Source organism: Urocitellus parryii, chromosome 1 (assembly GCF_045843805.1).
Source record: "Urocitellus parryii isolate mUroPar1 chromosome 1, mUroPar1.hap1, whole genome shotgun sequence".
Lineage (NCBI taxonomy): Eukaryota > Metazoa > Chordata > Mammalia > Rodentia > Sciuridae > Urocitellus > Urocitellus parryii.
Genome location: NC_135531.1, coordinates 259,633,770 through 259,653,648, shown reverse-complemented (window position 1 = coordinate 259,653,648; position 19,879 = coordinate 259,633,770). Strand labels below are relative to the sequence as shown.

Below are 19,879 nucleotides of genomic sequence, written 5' to 3'. Positions count from 1 at the left end.
ATAGAATGAAGATGGAAAACGATTGGCTCCAGTGATGGGAAGGAACTTAATCTTGATTGTTGAATGTCTACAGAAATGTTAGCAGGGATTAGAAGGGCATATTAAGGCCACTGAATGATGTGGACCAATTTAAACTGAGACCATATTAACTGCTGCCCACCTAATTGCACAAGTAAATTATTATTTATTCTAGACATGAAGGAACAGATGCAGATTTCATTTACTTTATTATCTGTGTACCATCTGTAGCAAAATAGGTTTGTAAAACACTATTATGGACCAGTAATTTTATTTCATTTTTCATCATTGTGCTTATCATTATCTTCTAAGTGTTCTTCATCACCATCATCCTTACTATCAGATTGGCATTTGTCTTGAGCATTCGCAAATCTGTTGACTATTGCATTATACAGTTTTATATGCCTACATTAACTGTCTATCTGTTCTTTTTCTCCATCCTGCTTTTCATTGTCTTATCCCTAATGCAATGAGATTTTCTCCATTTTCAGCTGGAGGGTATTGAATTAATGGTCCATAGACAGGAAAACACTGAAAGTTTGGCTGAAGTTAACATTTTTAAAACAAAGAGCACATAAGTTTTCACTGACCATATTTTTTTTTTCTTTTTGTAAAATCACTAACCAACATGAATGAGAAAACAAGTTTAAGTGGTAAGGGATAAGTCTATGATGACTGGGAAAAATAGAACTTTAATGTGAAAAATAGTATTGCTTACTTTTATTATTGTGCAGAAATGTATTCCCTTTGGACAGAAATAGAGATATAAATAGCATATGGCTAGAGAGTAATGGCATACATGTTTCAGACTTTTTTGTCTGTACCCTGATAGTCCCATGGTAGTTTAGAAAAATGTCCGTATTCAAACCAGATCTCATTATAAAGAAATATGTTCTTGTTTCAGATTTCCAGTGTAGCACCTGTTACATTCTTCTCTTCTGTCCTGTGAGAAAACTCTCTAAATCACATATAAGAAATAATTTTATACAGGGAAAGGAAAAACAGAGAAAATTTTTATTTCAGGAAAAATAGGTGACATACCTGACAAGTTGTATTTATTCCATTGGCCTTTGGTGACATTTTCTAGTGACAGCAACAAAGATCCAAAATTGCTTCTGTAGGCCCCACACAGAGATAAGAAACAGAGGACATTATTAATTTTAACACAGAGTAAATTATTGAGACCGAACACTCCATGATTAAAATATTGGGATTTGTTTCCCCTTTCCATCCCACTCATCACTCTAAATGATCCTCATTCCCTTTCCTTTATCTATTCCCCCATCCTCTAAAAAGCCATCTGCTATTTCCTTTATGAAAAAAATAAAACCTACAATTAGTGTCTTGTTCATCTTTTCTTTCTCAAAAAAAAAGAGAACTATTATGCAAATACTCTACAATTTGGTTTCAAATACTCTTTGTAGTGTGATGAGCAATTTTCCTTAATACAAACCCAGCTTTTTTGCCAGGACTTACTAATAGATTTTTTTTAAGGGAACTTTCACTTTTCACATGAAAAGTCCTCTAATGTAAACTTCTCAAATGCATATTTAGAATGGAATTATCATTGCTCTTTGAATTGTAGGAGGAAAAAATAATCATTTTATATATTTAATTCTAAAAGCAAAGGCAAAAATAACCTCAACATTTTTCTTCTACCTTAAATGTCATTGTTTTCTTTACATTAGGAAATGGCCTGTACCAAATATAACTTTCAGTAAATCAGAAAAAAATGTTTATTACTTTTTTTTTCTGGAATTATGTGTAAGTGATGGCAGTTTACCTGTTAGCACAAATTCATTGTTTGATTTTAGCTGCTCCTCAGGGACATTTTGACCCAATTCATTCCAGGTATGGCTAATTCTAAGTGTATGAAGCCGCCTTGTTAACAGTGTAAGGTGCTGACGGAACTGAAGTAAAAATGACAATACTTTACCATTGAAGTAATGCAGAGCTAATACTCAGAAATTCTAAGTTTTAAATCTGATTTGCTACCGACTAGTGATCTAACCAGGAATCCCATTGATCCTGTTGCCTCATTTTGCAACTGAGAGTGTTTACCTCTTTCAATTGCTTCCCAGGTTTATACTAAGGATCAAATAACTGCTGTATTTCCCTTTTGCCATGGATTGTGGAGACACACAGGAGATTGAGATGTACCAGAGGTTCTCAGAGTTTCATGCTCCCTACACTAGCTTTAGCTGGGGAGTTTACTGTAAAAGCAGATTCCCAAATTCTATGTCTACATCTGATTACCTGGATATGGCGTCAGGAAAGCTACACTAGTAATGATAAACCTAGATGATTCTTATATGAATGAAAAACTGAGGGCCATAAGAGACAGAATATAGTCAGTATGAGTTTAATTTGATCAGATACCTAACATTTAGTATCTAACTATCTAGTATATAATTAATTATGATACTTAACCCAATTAGATGTTTTGTTCATTTTTTTGTATGTGTATGTTTTATATGTGTGCATATTAAAATTCAGTGAAGGAACTCTCTAGTTACACTAAGAGTACAAGCAGCTATTATTAGAGTAATTATTTAATTTGGCTAGCATTCATATCCATACTCATAACATGCACATATATACTCATATCTGTACTCTCTTTATAACTGTACTGCTTTGCTTTATTTCAAATATTTAATGAAATATACAGTGAGTGAGACCAAAATCTTTGCAACCTAGTGGATGCAGATAGTCCACATGAATTCTGTGACTATTCTGGTTCCCTGGGGCAGCTAAGGAAGGGGAAACTGAAAGACTTTTCTACTTGGAAAACAGTGATTTCAACTTCTGCCACAAAGGATCAGAAACAAAAAATCCTTTGAGACTGGGTGATACCACCTTATCAGCTTATTTCTTCTGTTTGGCCTGGGTCACTCCTTTCTCTGGGCATGTTCTTATGCTGCCCCTTTCTTCTTTTCTCAAAAAGTCAACTGTTAGACCTCACATGAAACCCTAGCTAGATCCAGGAAATCCACACACTTCTTGAGACACACTCCATAGCTGCGAATTACCTTTAGACACAGCTGAGCTCAATACCACTAAAACAGTAGCAGAGGTTAGAACTGGCAATGTCCTCCTAAATCATTTTAAGATGATAATTTTCAAGTCCATTACTTTTACATGGATAATGATGGAAACAGTTGTGCTCTGCCTACCCTCCTCTTCCTTTCCTACCCACATTTTCTATGTCCCAAAGCAAACACTGTCTACTTGCATGATATTTTTTTTCTGTTACTTTCTTCCATATGTCTAAATATGTTTAGACTCTCAACTCTTAGTTTTCAGGTTTATACGTCATTTAACAGTTTCTCACTATCAACACAGGAATGTGCTTTTCACACCATTCCTATCACCTCCTTGCAAAAGTATGCCTCCCTTTTTTTCCAGTATAGTACTATGATTTCTACTTGCATCAATATTTTGTGCTTGTATTATTATGATTATTTAACTATTTCAGCTATGCTGTGTGGTGAATGTGTTTTCTGAAGCATACATCTGTCTTTTCTTCAAATTCATTTCTTCTTTTTACTTAAGTTTAGTTTTCTGAACTAAACTTGAACACTGGTTAGAAAAAAATAAATGCCCTCTTACTATATTTTCAACTCTTTATGTATTCTATCAAGCACAACTTTGTGGGTTTGATTTCCAGGGTGTTGTATCCTGTCGCAATCTAGTTGGACTGCTGTCTCAGTCTGCTCTACAGCATTTATTCAGGAATACTCCTTTACTATCATTCTTGATTTCAAAATCTCATGTTGAATCCTTGTTTACTCCATTTGGACTCTTTTAAATCTCTCCCCACCCTTGATGAGCACATTTAGCAGAGCAGTAAAAGCAGGAAAAGTAAATTTTCAAAGGTCTGGCATGTCTGGACATATCTATGATGTCTACTCACTTGGTTGACATTTTGCTGAGAATAGAATTCTAGGTTTAAACAAAACTTTCAGAATTTTGAAGTAACAGATCCATTTAGGAGAAGGAACCCATGGGCAGTCTATATTTCCATCTTATATGAATTTACAGTCTGTTTTCCCCAGAATACTTGTCTTTCCATTGTGCCTCACATCCACAGTCCACAATCCTTTCAGTTTAGAGCTTTCCAAAAGGTGGAGACAGAGCCCTATAATCTAAGTGGTTCGTAAGTGTATTTTGAAGCAATTCTGATGAAATTGGTCCTTCTTCCATCATCAACAGAGGTGTGTGTGCTAATACACCGGAACCTTTGTTGGTGCCCACCACTGGATTGCGTCTTAGTTTTCTCCTCCTGCTCAGTGAGGCTTCTGACTTCTTAAGTTTGCTATGTCAGTTGCCGTGAGTCAACCACTGTCTACTTTTATTGTTCTACTCTATTGTCTCCACTCTATTATTATGTTTTTATTAATTCCTTTATTCTCAATATAGTAAAATTGAGAGGGAATGGAAGCAATTCATGTATTAAACCTGCCAGGCCGTCTTAAACAGAAACTCAACAGAGCATTCAGTCTTTAATTTGTTGTTGTTGTTGTTAAAAAAATAATCAAAGCTATAGAACATGTTTAAATAACACAGAGAGGGGGCTGGGATGTGACTCAGTGATAGAGTGCTTGCCTAGCAGGCTGAAGCCCCCAGGTTCAATCCACAGCACTGAAAAAAAAAAAAAAGAATAATACAATGAACTTTCAGTACCTGCATATAGATAAACTGATATCAAATTACCATGTATGTACAACCCCCTATGGGTATGTTTGTGTATGCTTATGGATTTGTATAACAAACACACAAATCAATACATACACATATTCCAAATCTCTCTTTCCATCCCTCTTTATTGTTCATTTTCTTTTTTTCCTTCTCTCAGAGGAAACCATTTAAAAGAAAATTGCAGACATAAAATACTTTGTTCATACTATTTCAGGATCTCCAAGAATCAAAGAAAATTCTTCCATATATCCATAATACTTTTATCATTCTTCAGAATTTAATACTGGCATAGTATTTACATAATAGATAGTACCTATTCACATATTTCCCCAATTTTCAGAGTAATATTCTCTGTAGTGTGTGTTTTTTCTTCTAATTCAGGAATCAATCAAAGACATAGCATTGCCTTGTCTTTATAATGGATTTTAGCTTGAAAATCCTTTTTTGTATCTCTCACATGACATTTTTAATGAGTTCAGACCAGTTCCTTTCTAGATTGTCCTAAAATGTGGATTTGTTTATTTATTCCTTATTATTAGATTCAAATTAATATTATTGTCAAGCATATTATGTAGGTGAAATTATGTGGCCTTATGTGAACAAAGTTTCATTATTGGTTTCAAAAATTATTTTATTACTTAAAAGCACAAATCAAATCAAAGCAACGTGTATTAACATATCCCTTATTGTAATATGTGTTTCAAATTATGCCCAAAATGTTTATAATAACTTTTGATTGGAGGCAAACTTTAGGATACTCTAAGTAACCATTATGTGTCCACTTTTTATTTCCATTAAGGAAAGTTGTCTTTTGGTTATGATCAACAAATTAGAACTTTTTCTCAATTCACAAAATAAGAAATTTGAGTAGACAGAATTTTTTAGTACCATGTAGCTCTCAAATTTTATGAATCTATGACTAACAATCACTTGTAATTTTGAAAACAAAATAAATTTCAGTAAAGATTATGGATCAAAATGTATTATTCAAATGTTTAATCTTGTATACAAATTGGGTATTTTGTAATATATATGTTTACATATTTACTATTTGTACATTTTACCATCTTAACACTGACCAACTCTACACTAATAATAGATGTCTTAAAATTGGGTTGTGTTTCTCTATCTGCAGATGGCTGCATTTGTATAGATTATTGTACCCTAGAATGAAGGTCAAGAATTAAAAATCCATGGCCTAAGTTGGGATTCACTTTAATGTACGTGGGAGTAATAAAATAGTATTCATACTTCAAAAGAGAACACATTGATATTAATTTTATAGATACTTATTCTATAACCACTTACATTTTACTGAGTATATAGGCTTTGTTTTTATTTAAATCACTTTAAGACTAGTTGCAATAATATCTTTTCGTTTGTAATTGATTATATTTTCAAAAACATTATCAGCACCATCAGAACAATGCAACCATAAGTGTTTGAAATTTTGAGTTGAAATATTGGTATTATTTTTTTTCCTTCTTACAGGAAGCTCTGATCATGGCCAGCATGGACCATCCACACCTAGTCCGCCTATTGGGTGTGTGTCTAAGCCCAACCATCCAGCTGGTTACCCAGCTGATGCCCCACGGCTGCCTGCTGGAATACGTCCATGAACACAAGGATAACATTGGATCACAACTGCTGCTGAACTGGTGTGTCCAGATAGCTAAGGTAAGTGCTGTCACTTCCTATGGAAATGACACTTCTGTGTTTATATCTCCTAATCTGGAACAGTTTGGAAATTGAAAACATGTCAAGTCTTTCAAACCATTAAAACAAACCAAAATTTATTTTCCATATATTAAAGAAGCATTATAAGGTGGTACCTGCATGCCAAACACAGATGATTCACATGATCTACTCATATGTTTGGATTACCATACTGTGCCATTTGTGTTATATTGAGTATTGAGAGGACAAAATAAAAATCTTGCTAGTCAGAGGGAAAAATTACTATATTGGATTTCTTTGATTTTTTTGTTTGTTCTAGTATAGTTAACAAACAAAATTAAGAAAGAAAAGATTGGATGTCCAAGTTGTTCCATTTTTAGCTGATTTTATTAGAGTATATGGTAGAATTGTCAATAACCATGAATGATACAATGCTAAATATTTTCCTAACCCTTTGGGAAGTCTTCAACTGGTCTTTAGTGGTTAACTTCACACAACAGCTCAGGCATGTAGCATACATAAGGGGAGTGAGCTTGGTAATGGGGGAGGTGGCTCTGTGGTGAACCAGAGAACAACTATTGCCCTTGAGAAGCCTATGATTTGGAGAACATTGCCAATTATCAGATATTATTTTTCAAGAAGGCCTATAGTTCCAAATTTGTAAATGAATTCTTCAAATTTAAATGTTAGCTCTAACTTCAGAAGCAGTCTAAGAACACGCAAAGCATTTACAACCATATTCCACAAAGGTATACACATTTTCTTATTTTTAAAAAAATCTATGTATGATTTCTTGTACTAGAAACTTTCTTGAAGAAAATTCTCTTTCCTAAAAAATAGGGAATGTGATAAATTTAAATTCACTATTTTAACTCTTAATTTACTCAAAATATTTGATGTTTTATAGATTTTATAGACATATTACTCTTCATACTTATCAATGGCAAAATATTAATTTACTAGTCTTTCCCTATTTATTTTTGCAATCTAAGAATGAATAAAAGTCCATTACCAAAAGCAGAAATTTGAGACAATTCTTACAAATGCCAACCTCAGAATTACTTGAGAGAGAAGCCTAGCTTAGTTTTATATACGATAAGGTTCAATTTAGTTTCCTTAAGGACTATGTATTATAATTTTGTGTTTATTCTCAAATCATCCTAGTACTATAAATAAAAACATAGCTAAGATTTAAATTTCTTAGCTCTCTCTGTATTTCCTGCTGTGTTCTCTACAATTTAAGTTTTGTCTTTAGGAATCCATGGCATTAATATTATCATTTATACATCACTATATACTCTAATGATAGAAACTACTTTGAGTGCCTGGAGTAACCACACAGTTTTATACTGTTTTTCTCTCTGCTTGAAGTTTTTTTCTTATATCTTCTTGATTCACACAGCATGGTCTTATTCATCGATCAACACTGATTGGTCTTCTTCTCTGCCAAGCTCTCCCTATTCAACATTTTCTCCAGAAAAATGTGATTACTTTCTCTTCTATATTAATGTCGATCATTGGTATTTTGAACACATTTCTGTTATTTAAATGCTTTACTATGTTTTTATAAATCTCTTTGATTTTTTATGGAAAACTTGTTTAATCATTAATCCTTCAACAAATACTTGAAGGCACTTATATAAGATATTATGCTGACTTTCTAAAGGAGGAACATATAGGTAAATAACAGACTTGGGTCTGATTCTCTCTGCACATCCTAATAGGCTGAACATTCAAGATGAAGTATACAGTTATATACCATCTGGAAGAAAAATAATTATAGGGTAGACTTAAGAGAATGACCAATAAGTTTTGAGGTAGAAAACTGGCTATGAGAAGAATTACTTAGAGGGAAGATTACAGGGAACCCTACTTAAGGTAAGCAGGTAAGTTATCATCCAATGGGACAATTTTAGAAGTGAAAGGGGACTCTGTTACTAGTCACTTCAGGACAACTGGCACAGAAAGATCCTAAATAGAATGGGATATGTGATTAATTGGGTTTTACATTAAGTTCAGCAGGTAGTTATGAAATATTTTAACATGGAATTGACAAAATTTATGGTCTAAAGAGATCACGCGTTTATGTATAGAGATTATATGAAGTCAATAAAGAATGGAAATGAGGATTCCAGTGCAGACTCTGGGGGCAATGCAAACAAAGAGAAATAGATGGAATGAAGAGATATTTTTGTGTAAAAACCCAAGTTGAATGATTATTAATTACATGTGGTAGGGGACAAAGACGAGTATAGTGGGTGCCATTTCCTGAGATGGTGAAGGATGAGAGAGGAATGTGTTTAGAGGATAATCAAGTGTTCAGTTATAGACATAGCACATTAGAAAAAATTTGCAGTACATGGATCTAGAAACGTCAAATAATCAAAGTTGTTCAGATTTAGGAGTTACAGGTATTTAAATGTAAGGAAATATGAGGCTACCCCATGGCTAAGTCTGATTCTTAAATCTATTCCTAAAATTGGAGTCTTATATGTAGTATTCATTAAAGCAATACTTAACTCATACCTTAACTAATAAAAACCAAAAACTACCCTGAAGGAGAGTGTCCTTTCTTTATCTTTTTCCCTTGTTTAGGGATGGAGTTGTATAGTGGAAGCAGCATTAGGGTCAGAAAGACATACCATCATTATTATGTTGGTGCCTACTTTGCAGTTTTGTGACTTTTATTGTCATCCAAACTCTCTGAATCCTTTTTTTTCCCGTGTATGTAATATAGTTAATAAATTTTATATTTTCTAATCTTCAAAATCAACAGATCTGGGCTGGGGCTGTAGCTCAGTGCAGAGCACCTGCCTTGCCACATTATGCATAGTATTTGCATATAACCTGTAAATATTCTTCCATATGCATTAAGTCACTTCCAAATTACTTATAATACCTAATACAATGCAAATACTTTGTAAATCATAATTATACTGTGATGTCTAGAGAATAGTGATTAGAAAAAATTACTATATATGTTATGATATGATATTTTATATATAAATATATATATATATTTTTTTCTCCCATTGGTTGAATCCTTGGATTCAGAACCCACAGGTATAGAGGTCTGATAGGCTGAATAACATCCTAATTCCAAAAAAGGCTTCATCCTGTTCTCAGAATTGGTAAATATGTTACTTTTCATGTTAGAAGGGGCTTTGCAAATGTGATTAAATTGGAGTCTGTGGTTGAGGGGTATCCATGGAGTATTCAAGTGGGCTCAGCATGAGAACAAGGGACCTATTAAGTGGGAGGAAGAAGGACTAGACTTAAAAAGAGAAGACAAAAAACACAGAACCAGCGTTGGAGTGATATACCATGAAGATGGAATCAGGGGCCACAGATTGAGCAGTGTAGTCTACCTCTGGACACTGGAAATGGAAAGGCATTCCTATAGTTTCCCGAAGGAACACAGGTCTGCCCGTACCCTGATTTTAGTGTGGTTAAACTGATTTCTGGCCTCTAACCTGCTGAATAGTAAGAGAATAAATATACATTGTTTTAAGCCACTAAATTTGTGGTTATTAGTTAAAGCAATAAAAAATGAATATACTTCTTTATTATGATTTGGAGATTAAATAAAATATCCCATGTACATTTCCTTGCTCAGCTTCTAGAATATGAAATGTTGAAATACAGTCTCATTATCAGCTGTAGGTTGGAAGCCATAAAACAGAAAATTGTTTCATAAATGTCTGTGAAATATAGGTAATATTGTCTGAGTGAAGACAAATATTTTACAAATACCTAGTTCAGTAACTTAGAGGCTTCTTTTTCTTTGCTTCCAATTCTCATCAAGACAGACTCAAGAAAGTGTATGAGATTTTATCATGATTGACCCAGTACCCGCTATTATTTTGCTTGCATCTCTTTGTTGTTGTTGTTGTTGATAAAACTGGGCGGTGAAGGGAGAGATGATGCTCTAAAGTAATCAGTTTATTTTTGTGTTATAACATACCTGTGGAACGTTGAACGATACTCAGAAGAAACAGTGCTCGCAACTGACACTACCAAACATTTCTTCTGGGCAAGGCATGACTGTATATATTTTTAATTAATTGATATGTCTCAGCACAGATCTGCGAGATAGGTATCACCATTTCACAGATAAATAGAAATATAAAGAACTGAAGTAACTTCATTAAGTCCTGAGAGGTCATAAATTAATAATAGAACCATTGAACTATCTTGTCATGTATAAGGAAATAAGTATTTTTAAAATATTTTCATTAATATTCCAAATTTTCTATCCATTCTTTCATTAATTGATCATTCTACAAAATTTTATGTAATAAAAGACACACATTTAAACATCAAAGTCATCTACTTATAGGTGGCCCTATTCACTCCCGAAGCCCAGCATAACATGGTTTTGTTTCATGTTCATACAATACCATATGCATTCTTGATGGCTTAGGAAACTAAGATGTAAGGTCATGATGACAATTCCTTCTTTCACAGTTGTTGCTGAAAAGTTAGACAAGTAGTCTTTTTTGACAAATTAGAAATTCTTAAAAGCGTGTTGTGGGCTTCGAGTGAAGAACTTCATGGTGAATAGCATTGATAATGAGTCAATCCATATGGAATATGTTTGTTAACTTTCCATTTTCTCAAATTCCTAAAATAAGACAAGTCATAAAGAGAACAGGGATCCTTTGGCTCATGGCTTTGGAAGTTTCCATCCATAGGCAGTTGGTTGGTTGATCATTGCTTTTGGGCCTCTGACAAGGTAGGACATTATGGCAGGCAGCAAGTGGTAGACCAAAAAAGCCATTTGCCTCACAACTGGAATGTTAAAAGGAGAAAGAGGAAGGGGCCAGGGTCTCACAATTCTCTTCAAGTGTGTGCCCCCAATGACCAGACCTCCAATTAGGCTCCACTTCTACAAGTTTCCACCACCTCTCATGGGAACTGTGTTTTAACGCATGGGCTTTGGAGGACATCTAAGATCCAGACTAGAGCAGGTATCGAGCCTATGTTGCACACCTGGAATCTGCTGGATTTTTTTTACATATCATGTTAGTCTTTACTAAAAATTCTAGCAGGTTATAACCCACTATTTTACTATGTTATAGATGAGAAAAATGAGAAGTTCTAAAAGACACACTGGTGTATTGATGCCCTGCATTCTATATCTCTCTCCCAAGCCAGGTCTCTAAACCATTTTGCACTTTTTCTTCCCATTCACCCACCCACACACACACACACACACACACACAAACACACACACACACACCACTGCAGCTTTAAGTGACCTGCTGTCCTTACATGGCACTTCTAAATCTGCAGACTGGGAAGGAGCACATCGTTTTACTGTAGTTGTGTCTCATTATCAATTCCATAGGCATATTCTGTTATAAATAATACTTTTTTTTACTTGAAAAGAAGTTTTTAATTTTTTCTAATTTGTTATACATGACAGTAGAGTGCATTTTGACACATATACACAATGAAATATTAGCCTTAAAGAAGAATGAAATCAGCACTGATGGGGCACACTGGTGCATACCTGTAATCCCAGCAGTTTGGGAGACTGAGACAGGAGGATTACAAGTTCAAAGCCACCCTCAGCAAAGGCAAGGCACTAAGCAACTCAGTGAGACCCTGTCTCTAACTAAAACACACAATAGGGCTGAGGATATGGCTCAGCGGCCGAGTGCCCCAGAGTTCAATCTCCAATACCAAAAAAAAAAAAAAAAAAAGAAGAAGAAAAAAAAATTAAATCAAATTATGGCATTTTCAGGTAAATGGATAGAACTAGAGAATATCATGCTAAGTGAAATAAGCCAATCCCCCAAAAGCCAAAGGCCAAGTATTTTCTCTCATAAACTGTACTGATCCTTAGTCATCAGGGGACAGGATAGGGAAGAATGAAGGAACTTTTGATTGTGCAGAGGGGAGTGAGGGGAGGGGAGGGGCTGTGGGGATGGGAGGGATGGTAGAATGAGACAGACATTATTACCCTAAATACAGGTGTGATTACTCTACTGGTATGACTCTGCACCATGTGCAGCCAGAGAAATGAAAAATTGGGCTCCATTTGTGTATGAATAATACTTTTTATTGGCTTCACAAAGATGTGTTCTATCATCAGTTTCTATGTCACATTTTCAGGAGAAAGTACTAGATGAATAATTAGAATTTCTTCAAATAATGTTCCAACTATTACAATAATGGACAATCAAACAGTTCTATAAACTGTTTGATATGTTATAGATACAGGTCATAAGTGACACTATAAATTAAGAAGCGAAAATGTATAATCTGGCACATTCAGCCCACAGACTCAAGAACAGATTGCCTAGGTTCAAATTCCACCTTTACAATTTATGAGCTATGTGGCCTTAGACAAGTTAGTTAACCTCTCTGTGCCCCTGAATAATAGTATCTGTTTCATAGAGTAATTACGAATATAAGACAAAATTTGTAATATGTTAAGGGTGCTGTTTAGCATAAAGAAAGAATATTCACTATTTGTTATTTGGAGTATTATCTGACATGATAATAAAGCAAGACATATATGTATAGCCAGGATATCCTAATGATGTCATTTTTAAAATACAGATGACTAATTGTTAAATCCTAGTTATAAAATTTTGATGTATGAGACCATGCTGGATGGGAGAGAAGGACACCTGCCCCTCCTATCTTCCTGTACTTTCTTACCCAGGTTTCTAAGATGCTATTTATTCTACTTTTGCTCTTATGGCTTCTGATTTTCATGTTAGAAAATTGGATTGTTTGTAATATTGAAAACATGCGAAACTACCAGTGAACTAGTAGAGAAGTGAGATCAGGGGTAATTCTTAGAATAAGACAGTCTATTATTGAAGAGGAGCAAAGAGAAAATTCTGAGTCTTCCATCTCAAGCTAGAAAAGGTCAATATTGGTTTGACCTCCTATTACTGAACACATTTTTGCTCCTGACTCCTTTCTAAGGGAAATATTATTTGTAGCTTTTTGCTGTTGTTATGGCTGCATTTGTAAAGCCTGAGTAGTGTATATAGGCCACTATTTTTCAGAGTCCTGAACCTTCCTCAGAGCTTTGTCTGCTTATTTTACTTTATTGTCAGATTTTATTCTGGTGCTCTATCGATTTGCAGTTTAATTCAGATGTAGGATTCCTAAGGTTTTCTTTTTGGGTGGTAAATGATTGGAAACTAGAAGGGATGATACTAAAAATATGTCAGAGGCTCACTGTGCCCTTCAAAATAATTCACAAATTGCCTGAGTTGTAAATTTACCTACTTCACAGTTCTTAAAGGGGGATGGAAATAAAAATCATTCAATAGTTTTATGAATTAAAATTAACCCATATGTTTAAGCAAGGTTCTTTAGATTCTGCTTACGAATAACGATTTTTTTCGGTTATATTTTTGAAAATAATTGCTTTCAGCAATTTTTTTTTCAGAGAAAACTTGTATTTTCTCAGAGGTTGACAGGATATTCATGCCAGTTTAGCAGATTTCTCAATTTTTTTTTTCATTTTCTTCTCTACTTTGTTTATCCACAAATTCCTTTTATTGTCTGTATCATCTCCCTAATTAGAGCTAGTGAAACTGATTTTTGTGGCTCAGGGATTTTGTTCTTACTTCTTCTTTGTTTTTTGGTGACAGATTAGGAGTTTTTGGGAGTTGGAACCTCCCTTGGTTCAAAAACATAGTTCACAATAATGGAAAGGAGAAAAGATTGCAGCGTTCAGAAGTAAATTCCTCTTCCATACACAAATGTGAAGTCTTGCTTGAGGCTTGAATGTGTCACATGAGCAGAGACTTCATTTATACTCCTTATCCATTTTTTTTTTCCATTTTTCACTTGCAGCAAACACATGAGGTGACAGGACACTGTAATTTCTCATTTGATTCAGCCACTTACTTCTGCATGAATGAAAACTAACTTCATAATCTGAATGGCTGATGCAAATTAAATGCATGAACTAGGTGCTTACATTTCTGATTTAAAAAAAATATTTTTAGTTGTAGATGGACACAACACCTTTATTTTGTTTATTTATAAGTAGTACTGAGGATCAAACCCAGTGCCTCACACATGCTAGGCAAGCACTCTACCACTGAGCTACAACCCCACCCCTCTGATTTCTTTTAAGGACCACATTCTGTGTGTAAATGTAACCTCTGTCACATGCACATATGTACAAAGCCACAAAAATAAAATATGATAATCTCAGGAAGGGACTGACTCTACCTACTAAAATTTATGAAAAGATATAATTGGCACCTATGATTACACTTCATGCTATAATAGTGATAGCTAATACTGTTTAGAAATTTGTGATTATCATTTTCTTGAATTGATACTTTGTGTATATTTTAACACAAATTTTTACATTTTATAAAAGCAGAAAAGTAGAATTGAAGATAAATATTTAAATTCGATATAGTATTGATGTCATAGCTAAACACCATGTAATGACAATGCACAATTAAAATTAAGAGACTTGTTTGGTAGTTCTATAACTACTTTTAGAAGAAAAAACTACAATAGCTTAATATTTACCATTTTTGTTACTCTTATTCAAATTTGAACACATTATGTATTCTGATCAGTGTTATTAGATCTTTTGAGAAAATCAGTGACATGATTTTAACTCAGTGACTTAACTTTATTTGGGATAAATACCATTAGGCTCACAGTAGCTTACCTGATCTCTGAAACATGGATGTCCTTGTTTATTTCAGCAATGATCAGTGTCCAATACTTATTTTCACTAAAGAGGTGAATTTTTGCATGACCTGTGTACATTTCTTAGAATCATGTCATAATGAGAAATTGGAAAACTGGATCCCAAAGGAGAGTCACTTAGATTCTTTGTCTAACCAAGAGGGATTCATTTATTAATTATAATTTTTAAAACATATTAATTGTATTAATCAGGGTTCTCAGTGAAACAGAACCAACAGAATGTATAGAGATACAAAAAGAGATTTATTGTAAAGAATTAGCTCATGAGATTATGAAGGCTGAAATTCAATCTTTATGGGCAAGCTGAACACCCGTAGAGACAATTCTCTAGGTCCAGTCCAAGTTCAAAAGCCTGAGACTCAGGGGAGTTAGTGGTGTAGTTCCAGTCTAAAAGCCAGCAGGCTAAAGACCCAGGAAGAGCCAGTTTTAATTCAAGTCTGAATGCAGGAGAAAAACAAGGTCCCAGGTCAAAGGCAACCAGGCAGGAGGAAATCGGTTATGGCACAGCCTCTTTGTCCTATTCAGGTCTTGTACTGATTGGATAAGGCCTACTCACGTTAGGTGGGGCATTCTGCTTTACCCAGTGTACCAAATCAAATGCTAAAATAGAGAAACAGGGACACACTGAAAATAGTGTTTAACCAGATGTCCTGGCACTCACATGGCTCGGTCAATTTGATATATAAAGTTAACCATTGCACTGAATTTAAGAAAGATCAAAGTTGAAAAAAAATCCGTATATCATGCTGTTCTATCTCACTGGGAATGTGGATGCAATAACCACAAAAATAAAAACTATTGCTTTATGTAGTTGGAAATGAGAGATTATACCTTCCCATTGTTACCATCCATTATCAGTGATGAGTCAAGCACACAAGGCAAGCATATGAAGCAGGGTTTATTTAAAAAGGGGTAATGTAGACTTCTCCCATGAGGGTGAAGGGGGCCACAGCTGGTACCCTGGTATCCCAAAAGGTAGGTGTTCTGCCCTTTTTATATGCCCTAGGCTTCCTCTGTTCTTCTGCCTTTTCTCCCTGATCTTTCTCCTTCCTGCACACCTAACTAGGCCTAGGATGGTAAGGTGGCCAAAAGGTGGGAAACAGGTGGGCTGAAGGGGGAAGGGCAGGATGGAGTAGTCAAGGACACATTAACAACCTTATAGCTCCCTGTAGGGAAGGGAAATTCCTGGGACAGGTTACCTTGGCAACAGTTTGGAGCAGGGGCAGGTTCTTTTTTTTTATTGGTTGTTCAAAACATTATGAAGCTCATGACATATCATCTTTCATACATTTGATTCAAGTGAGTTATGAACTCCCATTTTTACCCCAGATACAAATTGCAGAATCACATCAGTTACACATTCACAATTTTTACATAATGCCATATTAGTGACTGTTGTATTCTGCTGCCTTTCCTATCCCTGTTCTTGATAAGGGTGGAGGAAGGGCTCTGAAGGAATTAACTCTTCAATCCCTCAGGGGACAGTCTCCAACTTCCCAGACTCACTCAGAATTGGCCTCCTAGATCTGACCTGACTGGATTTACCTATCTACACTGACTGCCTGTCTAATTCTGGCTTCTCCAGTAGTTATTAGGGTAGGATTTAGAAGAAAGTAGTACTTGGTGTTAGTTTTAGATCCACCACTGATAATCCATAATGACTTAGATAAATTCCTTACTGTCTTATCTGTTTTCTCATCTATCAAATGGACACAGTCTTAATGCTATTGCAAGGGGGAAATATGATCATGCATCAGCTCTGCATGCTTCCTACCAGAGCTTCAATGTTCAATAGACATTTTGATAATAGTAAGCAAAGTCATACACTATTTAATATTTATTATCACCAAAATTAGTCAATTTATTAATGATTTATACAGAAAGGCTCATAATATGGCAGAAAACAACATGAACCTTAAAGAGATAAGATCTGAGTTTGAATTCTGAATCAGAGTTATGAGTCCTTCAAGAATCGTTTCGTGTTTTGCCAAATAGAATATCCATGCCTGCATAAAATACATCAAGTTTATGATTACCCAATTTGAAATAATAAATAAACAAATAGGGGCAATGGATATTAATCTAAAAAATTTGATGAAAGTTTCTGTGAAACAAAAATATATAAATATATATGTATGTGTGTGTGTGTATATATATATACATATATGTGTATATATATATCCTTTATTCATTTGTACTCATTAATTGTGCTCATAAATATAGTGGATATTCATTAATATTTACTATGATTATCATGGAAAGAAACTAGATTTTCAGATTGAAAATCTCTAGCTTTGAATGCAAACTCCACCAGTCACTAGCTATAAAATTTGGGATTTTGTAAACTCTCTGAACAGCCTTAATTAAAAATTAGAGATAATAATATCTACCTTATAAGGTTGTCATATAGATAAAAGAATAAAATGTGTCACTATCATAACCTATTGCTTCACACAATATTGCTTGATAAATATTGACTTGTTTTTTAATTACACAGAGCAATGCTTTCAAGGCTTTCCATTTCAGAAGAACATTGCTTACTTTTCCATAAATGAAAAATTCTCTTATGGTTTATTCCAAGACAAAGATAAGTCTGCTCTAGGAGAGTGTTTTTTGTTTGTTTGTTTGTTTTTTAATAATTTCCTCATGTTAAATGGAAATAAATTTAGTCTGAGATTCCAGATTCAGGAATACGGTAGTACATTTTTTTTCTAAATTAAAATTATTCCATATTAAGGTAGCTACCAGTGTCTCTGAGGTGGGAGGAAAGTGATGATATTTGCCAAATGTCATAAGCTTATAGTTATAAGATGGGCAGTTCTAGAGACCTAACATACAGCGTTGTCAGTGATGTATCTCATTGTTTGAAATTTTCTGATAGAGTAGATCTCAAGTGTTCTACACACACACACACACACACACACACACACACATACACACACACATATATACACACACACACAATGATAACTAGGTAAGATGATGGATAAATTAGTTAGCATAATGTTAATTATTTTACTATGTATATGTATATCAAAACATCCTATTGTACTCCCTAAATACATTCAATTTTTACTCAAGGGAAAATTATTCCAGCTTGGTACACATCTATCAGAATGGGTTAGTCATTCTTATCTCATGTGTTGGAAAGTCTCCACAAAGTTTCTTCTACTGAATGGCTGTTGTTCAACAGAGCTAGGCTGGGGTGACTGGAATACTAGGGTTCCTACTTCACCTAACTCCCTACATTAGGCTAGCCAGAGCATGTTCTTACAAAACCTTATCTCATACCATCAGTTCCCCTAGGCCTGGCTGTCCATCCATACAATATCTCATGAGAGGTCTAGTAGCCTCTGTGGGTATAGAGTAAAAGTAGAAGCAGAAGAACTCCCTCCTCACTCACTCCCAGGGCCCTTCTAGAACAGCCGCCAGGGGGGAATCCTATTCCCCATTCCCTCTTGAGTATTGGAGAACTTGACCTTTCTCATTCAGGTTGTAGAGTTCAGTTTCTTTGCTCAGCCACACTGGTGAGGTTCCACCCTTACTTCCACTGCTAGATAAATAAAAGTCAATTTTTGTTCTCAAACAACAAAACCTAAGTGAGATCTGTCTCCTGCATACCTGTGCAGTTTTAGATCCTGCAGTACTAAAATCCTTTAAAACCCTTTCTAGATGGGGAGCTTAAACTAGAAATAGAAATGTTCTTATTTATTCCAAAGCAACAAGCACAATGCTAACTGATATCTTAGTCAAATATTTTGCTGGCTACACTAAAGAAAGGGAAAACAACAGAAAAAGGACATGGAAAGGACCTAGTCCAGAGAAGTCCTTTTGTGGAACTGGTGAATCTTTAAAAATGAATGTCAGGACCTCTTGAAATGTTAGTACAGGAAGGACTTCCAGAAGATCTCTTTATTCATTTACTTTAAATAAATAAAGTGATTCATGTGACTCTTACTTGAAAATCAAGTCTGTTCTGCAATAGCAAAGGGTGTGGAGAGGGCTTCATGGAACTCTGAGGGTGCCCCAGAGGCTGTCATAGACCAGCTTTAAGACCATCTCATGTGCCTTTGTTGGAGAGGGCAGCAATGTAGCCAAAAGAGGTAAGAGAGTCTATTAAGGTCAGAGTTGTTCTTATTGACAAAACCAGGACTTGAATTTATATACCATCCAGCTACCCTAAGTGTTCTGGTTTAGATAAACTGACAGCCTGAGCCACCCCCAAGTCTCAATTTTGCAAGAATTAGGATCTCTTTGTTTGTATTTTAGGTGAAAAACCATTGAAGTATTATAACTCAGTGTAAAATATGAGATCATATACCTTTTGTGATCATTTTAATTGATCTAATGAACTTTGTTCCCTGCAAAATGTTAAATGAGTAGCTATCTTAGTTTTGCTTTTGAGTACTTTTTGTATTTTACTTTGCCTTCCAAGAATACTTTTTAAAAAGCTCCCCTTTCCACCAATGGTTTTCCCTCTCGATCTTTATATCAGAATGCCTAATAACATCACAGCCTCCCAAATTGGTGATAAAGCACCTGGCTGAATTTGAATTGTGGATATCCCCTCCCTGAAACAACCTCATGCTTTTTATTTATGTGCCAAATTTTCATTGCCTTAAAGGAGGATGATATATAAAGGGTAGTAAGGGATAAGAGAGACTCTCAATGCTACCAGATGAAAATAAAGTTTATTGAGGCAGTTTCTAGCACACAGGTCCCAGAATTGCACTGAAGGCTTAATTGTTTCCTGGGGTCTGCATGAAATATGAAGGCC

General features: G+C 34.8%; 1 protein-coding gene across 1 annotated transcript in view; it reads left to right on the top strand.

Moving 5' to 3' along the window:
• Positions 1–19,879, top strand: part of Erbb4 (erb-b2 receptor tyrosine kinase 4) — a 1,044,475-nt gene that overhangs the window by 871,338 nt on the left and 153,258 nt on the right. Inside the window, exon 20 of the mRNA XM_077799365.1 lies at positions 6,208–6,393. Within this exon, the coding sequence (XP_077655491.1) occupies positions 6,208–6,393 (186 nt within the window). The remainder of the gene's footprint in view (positions 1–6,207; positions 6,394–19,879) is intronic.